The sequence below is a fragment of the Palaemon carinicauda genome, chromosome 38 (genome assembly GCF_036898095.1).
Source record: "Palaemon carinicauda isolate YSFRI2023 chromosome 38, ASM3689809v2, whole genome shotgun sequence".
Classification (NCBI taxonomy): Eukaryota; Metazoa; Arthropoda; class Malacostraca; order Decapoda; family Palaemonidae; genus Palaemon; species Palaemon carinicauda.
The window spans coordinates 61,809,441-61,823,806 of NC_090762.1; the positions used below are offsets into that span (position 1 = coordinate 61,809,441).

The 14,366-nt window shown below is 34.6% G+C and overlaps 1 protein-coding gene and 1 pseudogene across 1 annotated transcript in view; one reads left to right on the forward strand and one right to left on the reverse strand.

Moving 5' to 3' along the window:
- Nucleotides 1-206: 206 nt before the first annotated feature.
- Nucleotides 207-1,839, reverse strand: LOC137630218 (tectonic-like complex member MKS1; annotated as a pseudogene).
- A 1,694-nt stretch (nt 1,840-3,533) lies between these two features.
- Nucleotides 3,534-14,366, forward strand: part of LOC137630672 (uncharacterized) — a 112,752-nt gene continuing 101,919 nt past the window's right edge. The window contains exon 1 of the mRNA XM_068362292.1: nt 3,534-4,355. Coding sequence (XP_068218393.1) covers nt 3,812-4,355 — 544 coding nt within the window. The 5' untranslated portion in view covers nt 3,534-3,811. The remainder of the gene's footprint in view (nt 4,356-14,366) is intronic.

The following is a 14,366-nucleotide window of genomic DNA, read 5'->3' on the forward strand; positions in this document are numbered from 1 at the left end:
AATAATGGGAAAGGGAGTAACTATCATTACAGTATAACCAATCGAAATCTTTCTTCAAAGCTCACTTACTTTAAGGTTTACTATGACTAGAGGCAATTTTTTAATATCTGCTATGAAAACTCTACTTGGATGGTCACAAATTTTACCACTTAGAAATCTAGAAACTTACCAAGTTTTGTACTTTTAATGGTAATTTCAAAAGCTAATTATAGTAAACCTTGTTTAGCAGCTCTTAACTTTTGCCAAGATCGCTGAAATGCCTATGCCTTAAGAGATGCATGATTTGAGAGTTGCCACGTGAATGAATGTAATCCCTTGACAGCTGAGGGATTCATATCAACATCACCTGTCTGAAGTATCGAGCTTTTTCGTAATTCTATAGCACCACTACTAATTGTGTTGAACCCAAGACTACTTGCCTGCCCTCTCTTGGCATTTGCTCCAACAACAAGATAGGAAGAATCGGTCAAGAGCTGACATCCTCCTAGAAAGTATCTTCGCATTTTGGAAAATGGGGATGTCTGAGCAGGTCTCCATGTTAAAACAGAATGGACACCATTTTCTTTATCCTCCTCAACTTCGTTCACCTGCTCCTCTGGCAATGGAAGAACAAAAGCTGCATAGCCTTCATCTCGATCTCTGTCCCACCAGTCAATTGAGAAACAGCATAGTAATAGTACTGGCCAATCACGACCTGATTTTGAACGGGTGACATCAATCACAAAAGGAGTAGAATAGTGAGCAGTCTGTATATCATCTACAAACTTCATGGAGAAAGCAGGTGTAAAACCTTCACCTACTGATCCCTTGTTGATCTTCCATCCCGGGGGAAGATGCAACATATAGTTTATGTAAAATTTATCAGCATCATCAAAGTCATGGGCTCTTCCAATTTCTCCATTAACGATGAGACGAGGCTCCCCATCCTTCAGGTAATCATCATCCCAGTTTGATCCAACCTTCTATTGTACTCCTTCGATTCGCTGACGTTCTATTTGATGTTTTATTTGTTGCTCCCTCTTCTTGTCCTCAGCAAAACGCATGTGGGACAAAAGGCTAATGCTATATTTATAGAATGCATTGTCCGAGCCAAAACTTTCTAACCTATAAGGCTTGGTGTTTGGCTTACTGAAGTCAGGTGCTATGGTGAGAAGACTATTGACATTGAAACGCAAAATGTCGAAACGCAATGCACAAAGAATTACCTCATATGCTCTGCTATCTCCCAAGCTTTCAGGTGGTGCCAAATCAGCCATGATGTAAAAATATTGATGCTCTGCAATGGTATCCTTTTTCGGCTCGGTTTTCTTCCTGGCTTTGAAAATTGGCTCGGAATGATCAACACTATCGTTGCTGTCCCTCCTAACAGTAGAGTTGTTTCTCCTTTGCTCCAGGACTTCTGGCTCCAGCCCTTCTGATGTTGATGCCCGTTCATGCATCCTTGACTGATAATCATTTTCATGAATAAATGTGAAGATTCTTTTCTTCCATGCCTCTTTCTTCTTCAGTTTGTTAGCCAGACCATGCCAGTCGTTGTATTTTGAATTATTTGCATAAAATGATCGACTGTACATCTGAACTTCACTTACACTCGATATTTTCTGCTGCCACCCTATAAGCTGCTGTTTTTTATTTGATCTCTCTGAAGATGATGCAGAGAAGGTAGATAGAGGGATGAAATTGCTAAGAGTAAGATCTCCTCCAGCTGTTCCTTCAACAGCTCTTGGAGAGGCGTCCACTAGCTGAGTTCCTGTCAACTGCTGAAGAATGACCCTAATTTCAAAATTTTTTGTCTTCTTTTGTGAAGTAAAAGGAACAGCTATCACTTCTAGGTTCCATTTTGTGCTTCAATTTTCATCTATTCCTTGTCTTTGAAGGGCTTTTATTACTGATGATGTTTTGACAGAATAAAAAGCTTTCTCACAGTTTATAAATGCCGTACATAATGGTTTGTCACATTCTGTTGATTTTTCCATTAGCTAGTTAACACACACAAACACACACACACACACATATATATATATATATATATATATATATATATATATATATATAATATATATATATATTTACACACATATATATGCATATATATATATATACATATATATATGAGAGAGAGAGAGAGAGAGAGAGAGAGAGAGAGAGAGTTTATAGCTCAGCAGTTGGAATGTTCAGTTGATCAGTTAGAGAACTATATATATGTTTTGAAAATGCGAAAGGCTAGCATTTTCATTCCAAAAGACTTATTGAGAACCAAAGAAATAATACCTTCCGGTGCAATTTCTACTAAAGGAATGGTGATTTTGTTTTATATATAGGTGCTATGAGTGTACATGCCTTGAAAAAGAACAAACTAAAGTAAAGGATATTTTAACATGTAAGAAAAAAAATGGACATGGGCAGGACATATAATGAGAATGATAGAAAATAGATGGACTTAAAAGGATAACAGAATGGGTTCCTAGAGATTGTGAAAGAAGCATGGGAAGGAATAGAAGACGGTGGATTGACGAACTAAAAAAGTTTGCGGGTGTGGACTGGCATATACCATAAACAGACGGAAGTGGAAGGCCATGTCTGAGCCCTTTGTTATGCAGTGGATTAGTAACGGCCGATGATATATATATATATATATATATATATATATATATATATATATATATAATATATAAATATATATATATATATATATATATATATATATATATATGTGTGTGTGTGTGTGTGTGTGTGTGTGTGTAAAACGGCTTCTTCACAGCCTACAAACCAGCAATACTTGTTCAAAATTTTTCCATTATTCCGAAGGCCAACGCCGGCCCTCAAGAGACAACCTCTGCCGATGATTGTACCACCTGTCTACCCCGGGGTCGGGGAACCTTCTGGGAATCCCTATGCCGGTGACCGGTGTGTCCGTACAAGTGATCGCTGGTGGATTAGTTACCTTTATTGGTCACATACAGTATTATTATCTAGGTGTATTAAATCACTTTATTAGTTTCTGCATGCAGTTGTTCTATGTAACAGTAATTTTATAAATATGTTAGTTACGATCAATATTTTGTAACTCGTATAATAAACACATAGATAATTGTATACAAACAGTACATACACGCTCGTAATGTGTATAAAATCTATTACAATTAACCCGTCTAAGACAAATCAACTATGCTGGTTCATACCGGATTATGTATTTCCTTTTCAAACTGGGTGTCATGGTCATATAAATTTTCATCAAACGAGTTTTCAAGGATCTTCCGTTCATAAATAAAGAAGTGGTGTGCAAAATTGCAACATACACACAAACATACATATATAATTATATATATATATATATATATATATATATATATATATATATATATATATATATATAATATATATATATGTTGATATCGAGAAAGGCCACTGCAGTATGTAATGCTGACTTTGTGGAGAGGGTAAACATTCTAGAAGAGGTTCGAGTGAAGAGAGACGACTACTTGGCAACTCTCAGTCAGAAAACGTTTCAGGACGTACCGCCTCCCAATTCGGATACGTATTCAGTAATATTTTGAGACCGAACTAGTGTAGTGGTTGACGCTTCTCTTCTTTGAAAACTGATTAAAGGGCATAACTTACAATCATTAAAACGTTTTGCTATTAATGATAACGAAACTTATATTTTATGCTGAATATAAGAGTAAACCTCAGCTCTATGCAAAATGGGAATTTTAAAAAGCAAATCATGAATTTAATGGGAAATGTAGTAATGACATTTTAAGCCCTTGTTAATATTGCATTAGAGTGAACTCAAGTGTTACAAATACCTATGGAAAACAATTTCAAGGTCCTGGCCATATCGCAGCCTGAATATTATAATATGGCAAAACGGCCAAATTGGGACACCCACCCATACACCCCATTTCCAATAGGAGATTCGGCAGGAGAACCATCTGCTTATGGAAGATCAAACAAATTATTCGCTCGGGACGATCCCAGACAGCCGATTCGGGACCAACCTTTAACCATTAGTCAACAAACACCTTCGAGGACCACGTCTCCTTTGGGGAACTTCGAATCCTGCGACTACTACACTGAAGAACATTATCTTCCTACAGTTCTCTTCGACTTCGGACTACAACTGAGTCCGGGGGGAACGCATATCGAGCATGACCCAACACATTCCTCCTTCGATGACAATAAACTCGAGTCGGAGCAAGAGAGAAACAGTGACAAGGAACGGGCTAGTATAAGTAGTGCCTCACCGCCACCCAGGGACAACGACTTCGAGGAACACAGGGTGAAAGCCACCACATTACCGCATTCTAAATTTAGGAAGATAACACAGTTCAGTAGGTCGTCGCAAGAAAAAGGTAAGAGGAGGGAAGTTCTCATAAGTATAGTAGGCAAAGGCTATTTAGATTAGGGACCGCATCGAATCTTGGGTGTCATAAACACACGAGCTGAATGTGAAGTCCCTACCTGCAGGCGGACTATTCAAAACGATGTTACAATTTGTTATGCAAGACCATTATTAGCCTCTTACATCTAGACAACGTTGAGGCCCTTAATTAATATTACGAAAGGGAAAATGAAAAGACTTCATTGGAGTTATTACTTTCATCTTATTAGTGATATCGACGGAATCACAATGATTCAAGATTAGTCAGATGTTTAAAAAAAAAATTATATTACAGGATTAACATATGAGATCAGGGCTTAGGTTCAATTGTGACCTTTCGTACAGAAAATGAGGGAGGATTCTACAACATTTCTTGGGGTATAAACTAAAAGCTAAGGAATAGCATTCTCCAGTAAGAATACGATACCTTTGTGTGTGTGTCTATGTTATGTGTATATTATATAAATATATATATATATATATATATATATATATATATATATATATATACATATATATATATACATATATATATATATATATATATATATATATAAACAAGATTTAAGAAAACTATCTGAAAAGACCAAAAAAACTATTAAGAAAATATTGGAAATGACTGTAAAATCCAAGAGATAAATAGATTTAGCAGAATTATCAAAACAATATTTAAACTAAACACTCAAGATATACGTAAACACAATCGGACCAAAATTGACGAAATACTATCGAAAGGAAGAAGCATCAAATAGATGATAAAAAGACTTGGAACCGGGCGCCAAAAGATGTTTGCTTTTAAAAGGATGAAAATGGAAATATCCACAATAGAAATGGAGTGACAAAAATTACAGAGAATTTCTATACGCTGGTATCCAATGGTGATATAAGAAATAACTTCACCAATAGAAACAATGAAAAACATGAGCCAGTACCAAACGTAAAAGTAAAAGTAAAGAAAGCATTAAGTACATGAAAAGAGGCCAAGCAACAGGAGAAGATCGCCTAACAATTGATTTAATAACAGATGGAGGAAATTTCATACAAGTAAAACTGGCTAAACTCAACACCAAAAAGGGAGAGACAAAATACCTGAAAACTAACCGCCCAAAAAATACTCTCCGTAATATATAAAATATGTACATAGATCATATTAGGCCAAATAGAAAGACAATCAGACTTTAATCAACCAAGAGAGCAGGCAGGTTTTAGTAGTAGGTATTCAACAACTGACCATATCCATGTAATTATCCAGCTAACTGAAAAATCAACAGAGTATGATAAACCACTATGTATGGCATTTATGGACTATGAGAAAGCTTTTGATTCTGTCAAAACATCAGCAGTAATGAAAGCCCTTCAAAAACAAGGAATAGAAGAATCTTAGGTCATAACACTTGAAAATATCTATACAGGAAGTACAGCAGTCCCTAAACGACATAAAGATAGAAAATTTCGACTGAGTAAGGAGTTAGACGGGGAGACCCCGTCTCTCCTAAACTATTCACAGATTTTAAGAATTTAGAGTGGGAAAGTGTAGGAATTAATATAAATGGGGAATACCTTGACAACTTAAGATTTGCAGATGACACAGTTGTGTTTGGTTAATCATTAAGAGGAATTATAAAGGATGATAGATTTGAATAGAAAAAGCAGAAATGTAGGACTGAAAATGGATATGAGTAAAACTAAAATAATGTTCAAAAGGAAATGCAGAGACAACAAATAAGTTATGGACAAGCCTCTGGAGATTGTTAATGAATATACATACTTAGAACAGATAGTGTTTCCCGAGGACACAGGACTGAAATCGAAAGAATGATAAGCATGGGATGGAGCGCATTTGGTAAAACAAAATGAGATTATGAAAAGTAAAATGCCACTCTCTCTCTCTCTCTCTCTCTCTCTCTCTCTCTCTCTCTCTCTCTCTCTCTCTCTCTCTCTCTCTCTCTCAAAAGAAATGTATTAACTCATCCATCTGAAACTTGGAGCCTTACTGAAGCCTTAGAACATAAGCTAGTTGCAACTCAAAGATCTATGGACAGAATAATGATGGGAATAACACTAAGAGACAGAAAAAGAGCAACATGGATAAGAGAGCAAACTAAAATAAAGTATATTTTAACAACTAGAAAGAAAAAAAATGGACATAGGCAAGACATATAATGAGAATGGCAAACAATAGTAGGGAATTAAGAATAACAGAATGGGTTCCTAGAGAACGTAAGAGAAGCAGGGGAAGGAAGAGAAGACGATAGATCGACAAAGTAAGGTAGTTTGCGGGAGTGGACTGCCGAGTGTAAGGACATGTCTGAGGCCTTTGTTCTGCAGTGGAATAGTAATGGATGATATATATATATATATATATATATATATATATATATATATATATATATATACTGTATATATCTTACTATATAGATTATTTATAAAGAATATACATTACATAAACTATATATATATATATATATATACATATATATACATATATATATATATATATACTGTATATATCTTACTATATAGATTATTTATAAAGAATATACATTACATAAACTATATATATATATATATATATATATATATGTATATATATATATATTTATATAAATATATATATATATACACACACACACACACATATATATATATATATATATATATATATATATATATATATATATACTGTACATACACACACGCATTACGACTAGCAAATTACGTAAATTCCCGAGCTCAAAAACTCCCAGATATTAATATATATGCTTACTGAATATTTAAAGCTCTCTTTACTTTACAGTCAAAACAAAACTGGGTGTTACTTTTAACGGGGGGGGGGGGGGATATCCTAAAACTAACCTCTTACGTCAGTTCTTAGTCAGGGGATACGAGGAAAGCAATGAAATAATTATTGGTGATCGAAATAATACACACTTTACACAAATAAATATATCCTATAAAAATAATAATTAAAAAATAATAGCAAAAATAAATCACTCAAAATTTAAATCTAAATGAGACCTTAGAATTTAGACAAAAGTGACACTTTAAGAATTATACAATCACTTGTTTCACTAGAAATTGATTTATGAAAATATTTAATTTGAGCAATTAATAAAAAAAGTCAACATTTTAACCTTATGGTAAATAAACAGTAATTACACTTACTCATACGCAACTGTTCTAGTGCCTTGTTGAGCCCCGTATATATATATATATATATATATATATATATATATATATATATATATATATATATATATATATATATATATATATATATATATATATATATATATATATATATTTCATGAGGAGAACCGTCTGCGGCAGGTTGCAGACGAGTGATACCGGTCATTTCCCCGAGGGCGAGCGAAGCCTTTTGGTCATGGCAAGTACTGCTTTAGGAGGTATGATTTGAGGGAGTCGTATGTTATTGGCATGTCTCCTTGCTCGCACAGGTAATCGGAATTTTCCGGGAAAGTGTCCTCAGGGATGGTCGCGAAGATGTAGTCTGCTTTGGTGCTTGACTGACTCATGCCCTTGATGTGAAAGTGGACTTCAGCCTGCTGGAACCAGGTGAACGCTTCATCGCTGGTGAAGGATGGTAGTTTCAGTTATGTGGCGTTGATAATAGAGTCAGTGTCGGAAGGCAGCATCATCTAACAATGAGACACAGCAGTAAAGGGAAAGGCTGGAGGGAGCTGGTCACTCTGCTGGTCACCAGTGTGCAAGCGAGCAGTTACGTGACAACTGAGGGATGGTGTAAATGCAACTAAATTTTATTTCAACAGACAGCAAGCTAAGTCAAAGAAGGTCACAAAAATTCAAACAGATCGATACAAGCATATAGAGGAAATAACAGGTTATCAGTGCGGGGGAAGAGCAATAACGACAAAAAAAAAAAAAAAAAAAAAAAAAACTAAATACCGTTAGCGTACGAGCGTGTGTGTGATACACGTGCGGTACATAGGGATAAAAGAAAGGAAATAAAATCTAAAATGAGAAACTTTTTAGGAATCCAATGGCATCGCTCCTCAGCTTTGTGATTCAATGATAAGAGAGGCCACTCAAACATTTATTTTCAATATATTCAAATATTTTATCTCCCCCTTTACCCCCTTACTGCATCAGGTGCAGAAATTATGGTTTAACTATAACTACTACCTTGATAGGTTGAGCTATTGCACGAACACACTGAACTAGAGCTTCAATGTATTTTTTGCTCTTAAGCTCCCATATATCTGGAGTAATTCACCTGGTCCAAAGGCCCACATCCAGCACCACATAACTGTTCTATGTCGGCCACTTGGTCACTTAAAAAGACACTGTAAATAGGGACTTTATCATACAGAATTAATCCTGTTTGAATCAATATTATAAGAACGTTGTGCATGAAATTGAAAAGAAGTCAGCTTGATCTCCAAGCTATGTAATTTTCTCAAGATAAAGCTACAAGCAATTATATAATCATTGATAACTTACAATCGGGGTATTAGCATAGGAAATTAGTTTGTACTTATGCTATATGCGCGTATATTTATCCGGTAAATTAGAATACATCTTAGGAAAACCAGTATATCATTTCATGAAAAATTTCATGAAAATTACGTCATTCTGAGACTGAGCAGCTTTTTTATATATGATTTGTCAATAAAACAAATTTCTGAAAGGCTTTGCCAGATTGTAATACTGCTGTCATTTCCCCAATACAACTAATTTTCCACTTGACTAAACTGATTGTATTCAAAGTGCCAAAGAAATGAAACTTCAAGACAAGGTAAACACTAGACTTAAAAAAATTTTCCACCAGTTAAAGGGAAAGACCCAATAACTAATCAAGAATATCTTTCATAATTTTCTTTATGTAACAGTTACATCTGCTTGAGAGGCAGCAAAAGGTAAATCAGATACTTTAGGAACATTTTACCCCAGCATACTATATATTACTAAGTCTCTACACAGTTTCATTACACAGTAATACAAACCATCAAGTTCCCATCTCCAAATCTAGCCTTCCCAATCAAACAGTACTAACAGTTCACCCATCTACCACATCCCCAAGTTCTAGCAGTGTTCAATGGAAGAATTACTCTACAGGGTAAGTGTAATCATCAAAATGAACGGTATTAACTCTTATACTAGTATCATGTCTATCACACATTATACTATTAACCATCAGTAACTATTGTGATCAAGGTTTTAATGCATCCAGCTATCAATCATCAGTGGAAGATATCATCTTACTACATGAGAAATAGAACCTTCTTGCTGCTCCCTCATCACCATTTACAGTCAAAGATCGGTTTATTGCATGGAGTAAATAATTGGTCATCTTTACCCAACTAAGAGAAACTGAGGTTAGTATATGGTAAAGTTTTGTATTTGTTTTTGAATTACAGTTCAAGTAAACATTTCCATACAGTTCATATGTCATCATTTGTTTCATTTCCTTCCAAATAATTGAAATGGTTAAGAAGCATGCTCAAATCTGATAATGTGACACAAAGAAAAGTATAAAGAGAACAATTGAAATGGTTAAGAAGCATGCTCAAATCAGAGAATGTGGCGCAAAGAGAGATACACATGGAACAATTGAAATCATTAAGAAGCATGCTCAAATATATGAATGTGACGCAAAGAGAGATACACATAGAATAATTGAAATGGTTAAGAAGTACGCTCAAATTTGAGAATGTGATGCAAAGAGATACACATAAAACAATTGAAATGGTTAAGAAGCCTGCTCAAATCTGAGAATGTGATGCAAAGAGAGATATTGAAATGGTTAAGAAGCATGCTCAAATATGAGAATGTGATGCAAAGAGAGATATACATATAACAATTGAAAAGGTTGAGAAGCATGCTCAAACCTGAAAATGTGATGCAAAGAGAGAGATGCAGAGAACAATTGAAATGGGTAAAAAGCATGCTCAAATCTGAGACTGTGACGCGAGATATGCATAGAACAATTGTAATGGTTAAAAATCATGCTCAAATCTGAGAATGTGATGCAAATAGAGATATGCATAAAACAATTGAAATGGTTCAGAAGCATGCTCAAATCTGAGAATGTTACACATATAGAACAATTTAAATGGTTAAGAAGATATGCTCAAATCTGAGAATGTGATGCAGAGATGTACATAGAACAATTGAAAGGGTTAAGAAGCATGCTCAAATCTGAGAATGTGACACAAAGAGAGATATACATAGAACAATTTAAAGGGTTAAGAAGCATGCTCAAATCTGAGAATGTGACGCAAAGAGGGATATACATAGAACAATTGGAAGGGTCAAGAAGCATGCTCAAATCTGAGAATGTGACGCAAAGAGAGATATACATAGAATAATTGAAAGGGTTAAGAAGCATGCTCAAATGTGAGTATGTGACACAAAGAGAGATATACATAGAACAATTTAAAGGGTTAAGAAGCATGCTCAAATCTGAGAATGTGACGCAAAGAGGGATATACATAGAACAATTGGAAGGGTCAAGAAGCATGCTCAAATCTGAGAATGTGACGCAAAGAGAGATATACATAGAATAATTGAAAGGGTTAAGAAGCATGCTCAAATGTGAGTATGTGACACAAAGAGAGATATACATAGAACAATTTAAAGGGTTAAGAAGCATGCTCAAATCCGAGAATGTGACGCAAAGAGAGATATACATAGAACAACTGGAAGGGTTAAGAAGCATGCTCAAATCTGAGAATGTGATGCAAAGAGAGATATACATAGAACAACTGAAAGGGTGTATGCATTGATGTTGGTATCCGGTACGATGAAGAACCTTCACATATAAATTTCTATGCTGAAGTTTGTATTTCCATTTTTTCTATTACAGAGGGTACCTTGAAAATGGAGCAACCCATCAGTGTTCTCTCTCATGCAAAAGGTACACCAAGTACTATTCAAATGTTTCCTAGGATAGTTGTGTCGTTACTGTACCTACAATACTCCGCCGAAGTATTACTTCTTTGTGCAACCCAAAAAGACATAATGATAAGCATCCTCAAAGTAGAGCTCATTGTGATACCATTGATTTGTTGATAAACAATGCCCATTGGACATCAGAGGGAGCATCCTGTGAGCAGATTACATGGAGAGTCTTTAATATCTCTTTTAGAACACTGGTAGAATGAGAAAAACTATTGGCATACACCTTTAAAAAGAGTTACATATTTATGAAGAACTCTACATCAAGTTGCAATACTTAAATGTTTTTTTCCCTTTGGTAAATAACCTCACCGTTCCCATTGGCTGGCATTATGCCTAAATATTTTATGTTGGATAAATTCCTTGAACTTGGATGAATGACTTCACTGGTCCCAGTTACTGGCCTTATTATTATTATTGTTATCATCATCATCATTAGTAGCTAGGGTAAAACCCTAGTTGGAAAAGCAGGGTGCTATAGGCCCAGGGGCTCAAACAGGGAAATAGCCCAACAATAAAAGGAAATAACGAAACAGATAGAATAGTGGTGCTCGAGTGTACCCTCGAGCAAGAGAACTCAAATCAAAGGCCATGGTATAGAGGCTATGGCACAACCCATGTCTAGAGAACAATGACTTGATTTTGGAGTGTTCTCCTAAAAGAGCTCCTTACCATATCTTAAGTCTCATCTGCCCATTCTAAGTGGAAAGCAACGACTGAACAATTACAGTGCAGTAGTTAACCCCTTGAGAAAAAAATTTTCTGTTATTTTGGTGTTGTCAGGTGTATGAAGAAAGAAGATAACATGTAAAGAATAGGCCAGACTATTCAGTGTATGTGTAGGCAAAGGAAAAATGAGACTTGATCTAAATATGGATGAATCTCAACAGGCCTAAATGTTTAATCCAATCCAAGTAGACGAAGCTATGCTTCACTGGATGTAGGTAAAATGAAAAAAAAAAGATGTTTGCCAACCTTTTAGGAAAAATAATAGTTAAGGATAAAAATCTGCATGATAGCATGGTTGCAATGGGTTCCTGTGTTCTGAGTCTTCACGGCAAAGTTTTATCAATTACAAAATTGAATGATATGTATATTTTGGTTTCATTCCAATACTAACTGACTGATAAAAATTATATGTAAGAAAAAAATAAGTGGAGGAACTAAACTTGATCATTTGTCTTTGTCACCTGCTAAAATTAAGAAAAAGATGTGTATTAATGAAACTAAATTTCATTATAAGTTTTCCCATGCTAAAAAAAATTGCAATAAACTATAATCTTTGAAAACAATGTGGCATAGTTTTGTCTGGTACAAAAAGAAATCTATATCTTTCAATAGAAAAAAATTGGCAAATAGTTTTTTTTAATGCAAAAGAACAAGAATTATTCCTTATGAGCGGAATTCGCTGCTAGATTATTCAACTTATCTCTTTGCAGGAGCAAATATTTTCTTTAGTGAATAAGTGTTTGCAAATACTTTTATTACATTTGCGTGTTCCAATAACCAATTTAACCTTTAATGAATAAAGTCCTTTTCAGCATTTTGAGTAATTTCAATCATTCTACTTCAAAATAACGTTAAACTCATATCTTGGTATAAAAGCTAACTTTGCAATATGCCAGTGCAATCAGTGTAAATTTGCATATAATGAAACTGGGGGGGGGGCCACAATGACACAATGAAGTAACAAATAGACATAGTAACATCAAGAAATGGAAGAAGGAACAGAGGTAGAGGAAAGGCTAAAAAGAGGGTGCTGCTATACACCGAAAGGACGTTGAAAAGACCCAGTGCACTATAGACCCCTCACCCCCAACACTGCACTGTGAAAGGTGTACCAATACCACTTAAACAACAACATAGTGAGACGACGAGACAGTTTAAACATTAATTTAATGAAGAAAAACAACCACACTATCAAATACCCAAATTAGAATGATGAAGCAAAGGAAAGTCACAAGTTGGGGTAATGTAAGGCATTAAACACAGCTTTCACAAAACACTTGTGCCAATGCTAAGTAATTACTATAAAGGTTGCTTTTAAATGAGTTTTTAGGGGATGAAGACACTGGAGAACTTCATTTTAAAATCTTTTAGAATAAATATTTTGTTTTATAGTCACAATTTGATTGCCAGAATGTTATAATTTTTTTTATTATTTTTCTTACTATGAAAACAGTTTAACTATTTTTACCATAACAGGACATTGCTTATCAGCAATTTGTAAGATTTCCATATTTCACCACAATAATTATAATTGTTAGCAGTTAATAACTTTACCTCAAGTATTTACTTAGTAGTCGTATTAAACCACTCTGTTTTTACAATAGCCAGTCCTTGCTTACTAGCAGTTTGTAGTTTTTACTTAAGTTTTTACTATGACAAGTTTTTACTATGACAAGTCTTTGCTAATTAGCATTTTGTAACTTCTTGAGTTTGTACTCTCCAAAGGCTTTGCTTATTAGCAGTTTATAACTTTTCCTTAGCTTCTACTTTAATAAGTATACCTTAGCTTCTACTTTAATAAGTATAGAGTTTGTATACTTCCTCAACAAGTCTGCTTATCAGCAAGTTTGTGACTTTCCCTTAATATTCACCATAACAAGGCTTTACTTATTACAGGTTTGCAACTTTCTCTTAGTAGCTTTACCATGACACGTCTTTCCGTATTTGAAGCTTGTCATTTAAATTATTCCATTCAGTTTGTAACTTTTCTTTATTTTTTTTATCATAACTTGCCTTATTAGCAGTCTGTAACTTTTCATTTTGTAATTTTATAATACAAAACGAAATGCAAAATGCAAAATTTCAGTATCTTTATCGAATAAAGAAACAGTTTCTTTATCTGATTGATCCTGAAGCACAAACCAACAGCACATATTGAGTAAAAAACAACTTTAACACGGCACACATTATCCTAAAAGTTGGATAATTTTAGATTTAAAAAGACTGACAAATAAACGATAAAATTTGTACCTGATTTTGGTCAAACAATCCTCCTGAGTGTATTCAAATCTGGAAAAAACCCGGATGTTGAATC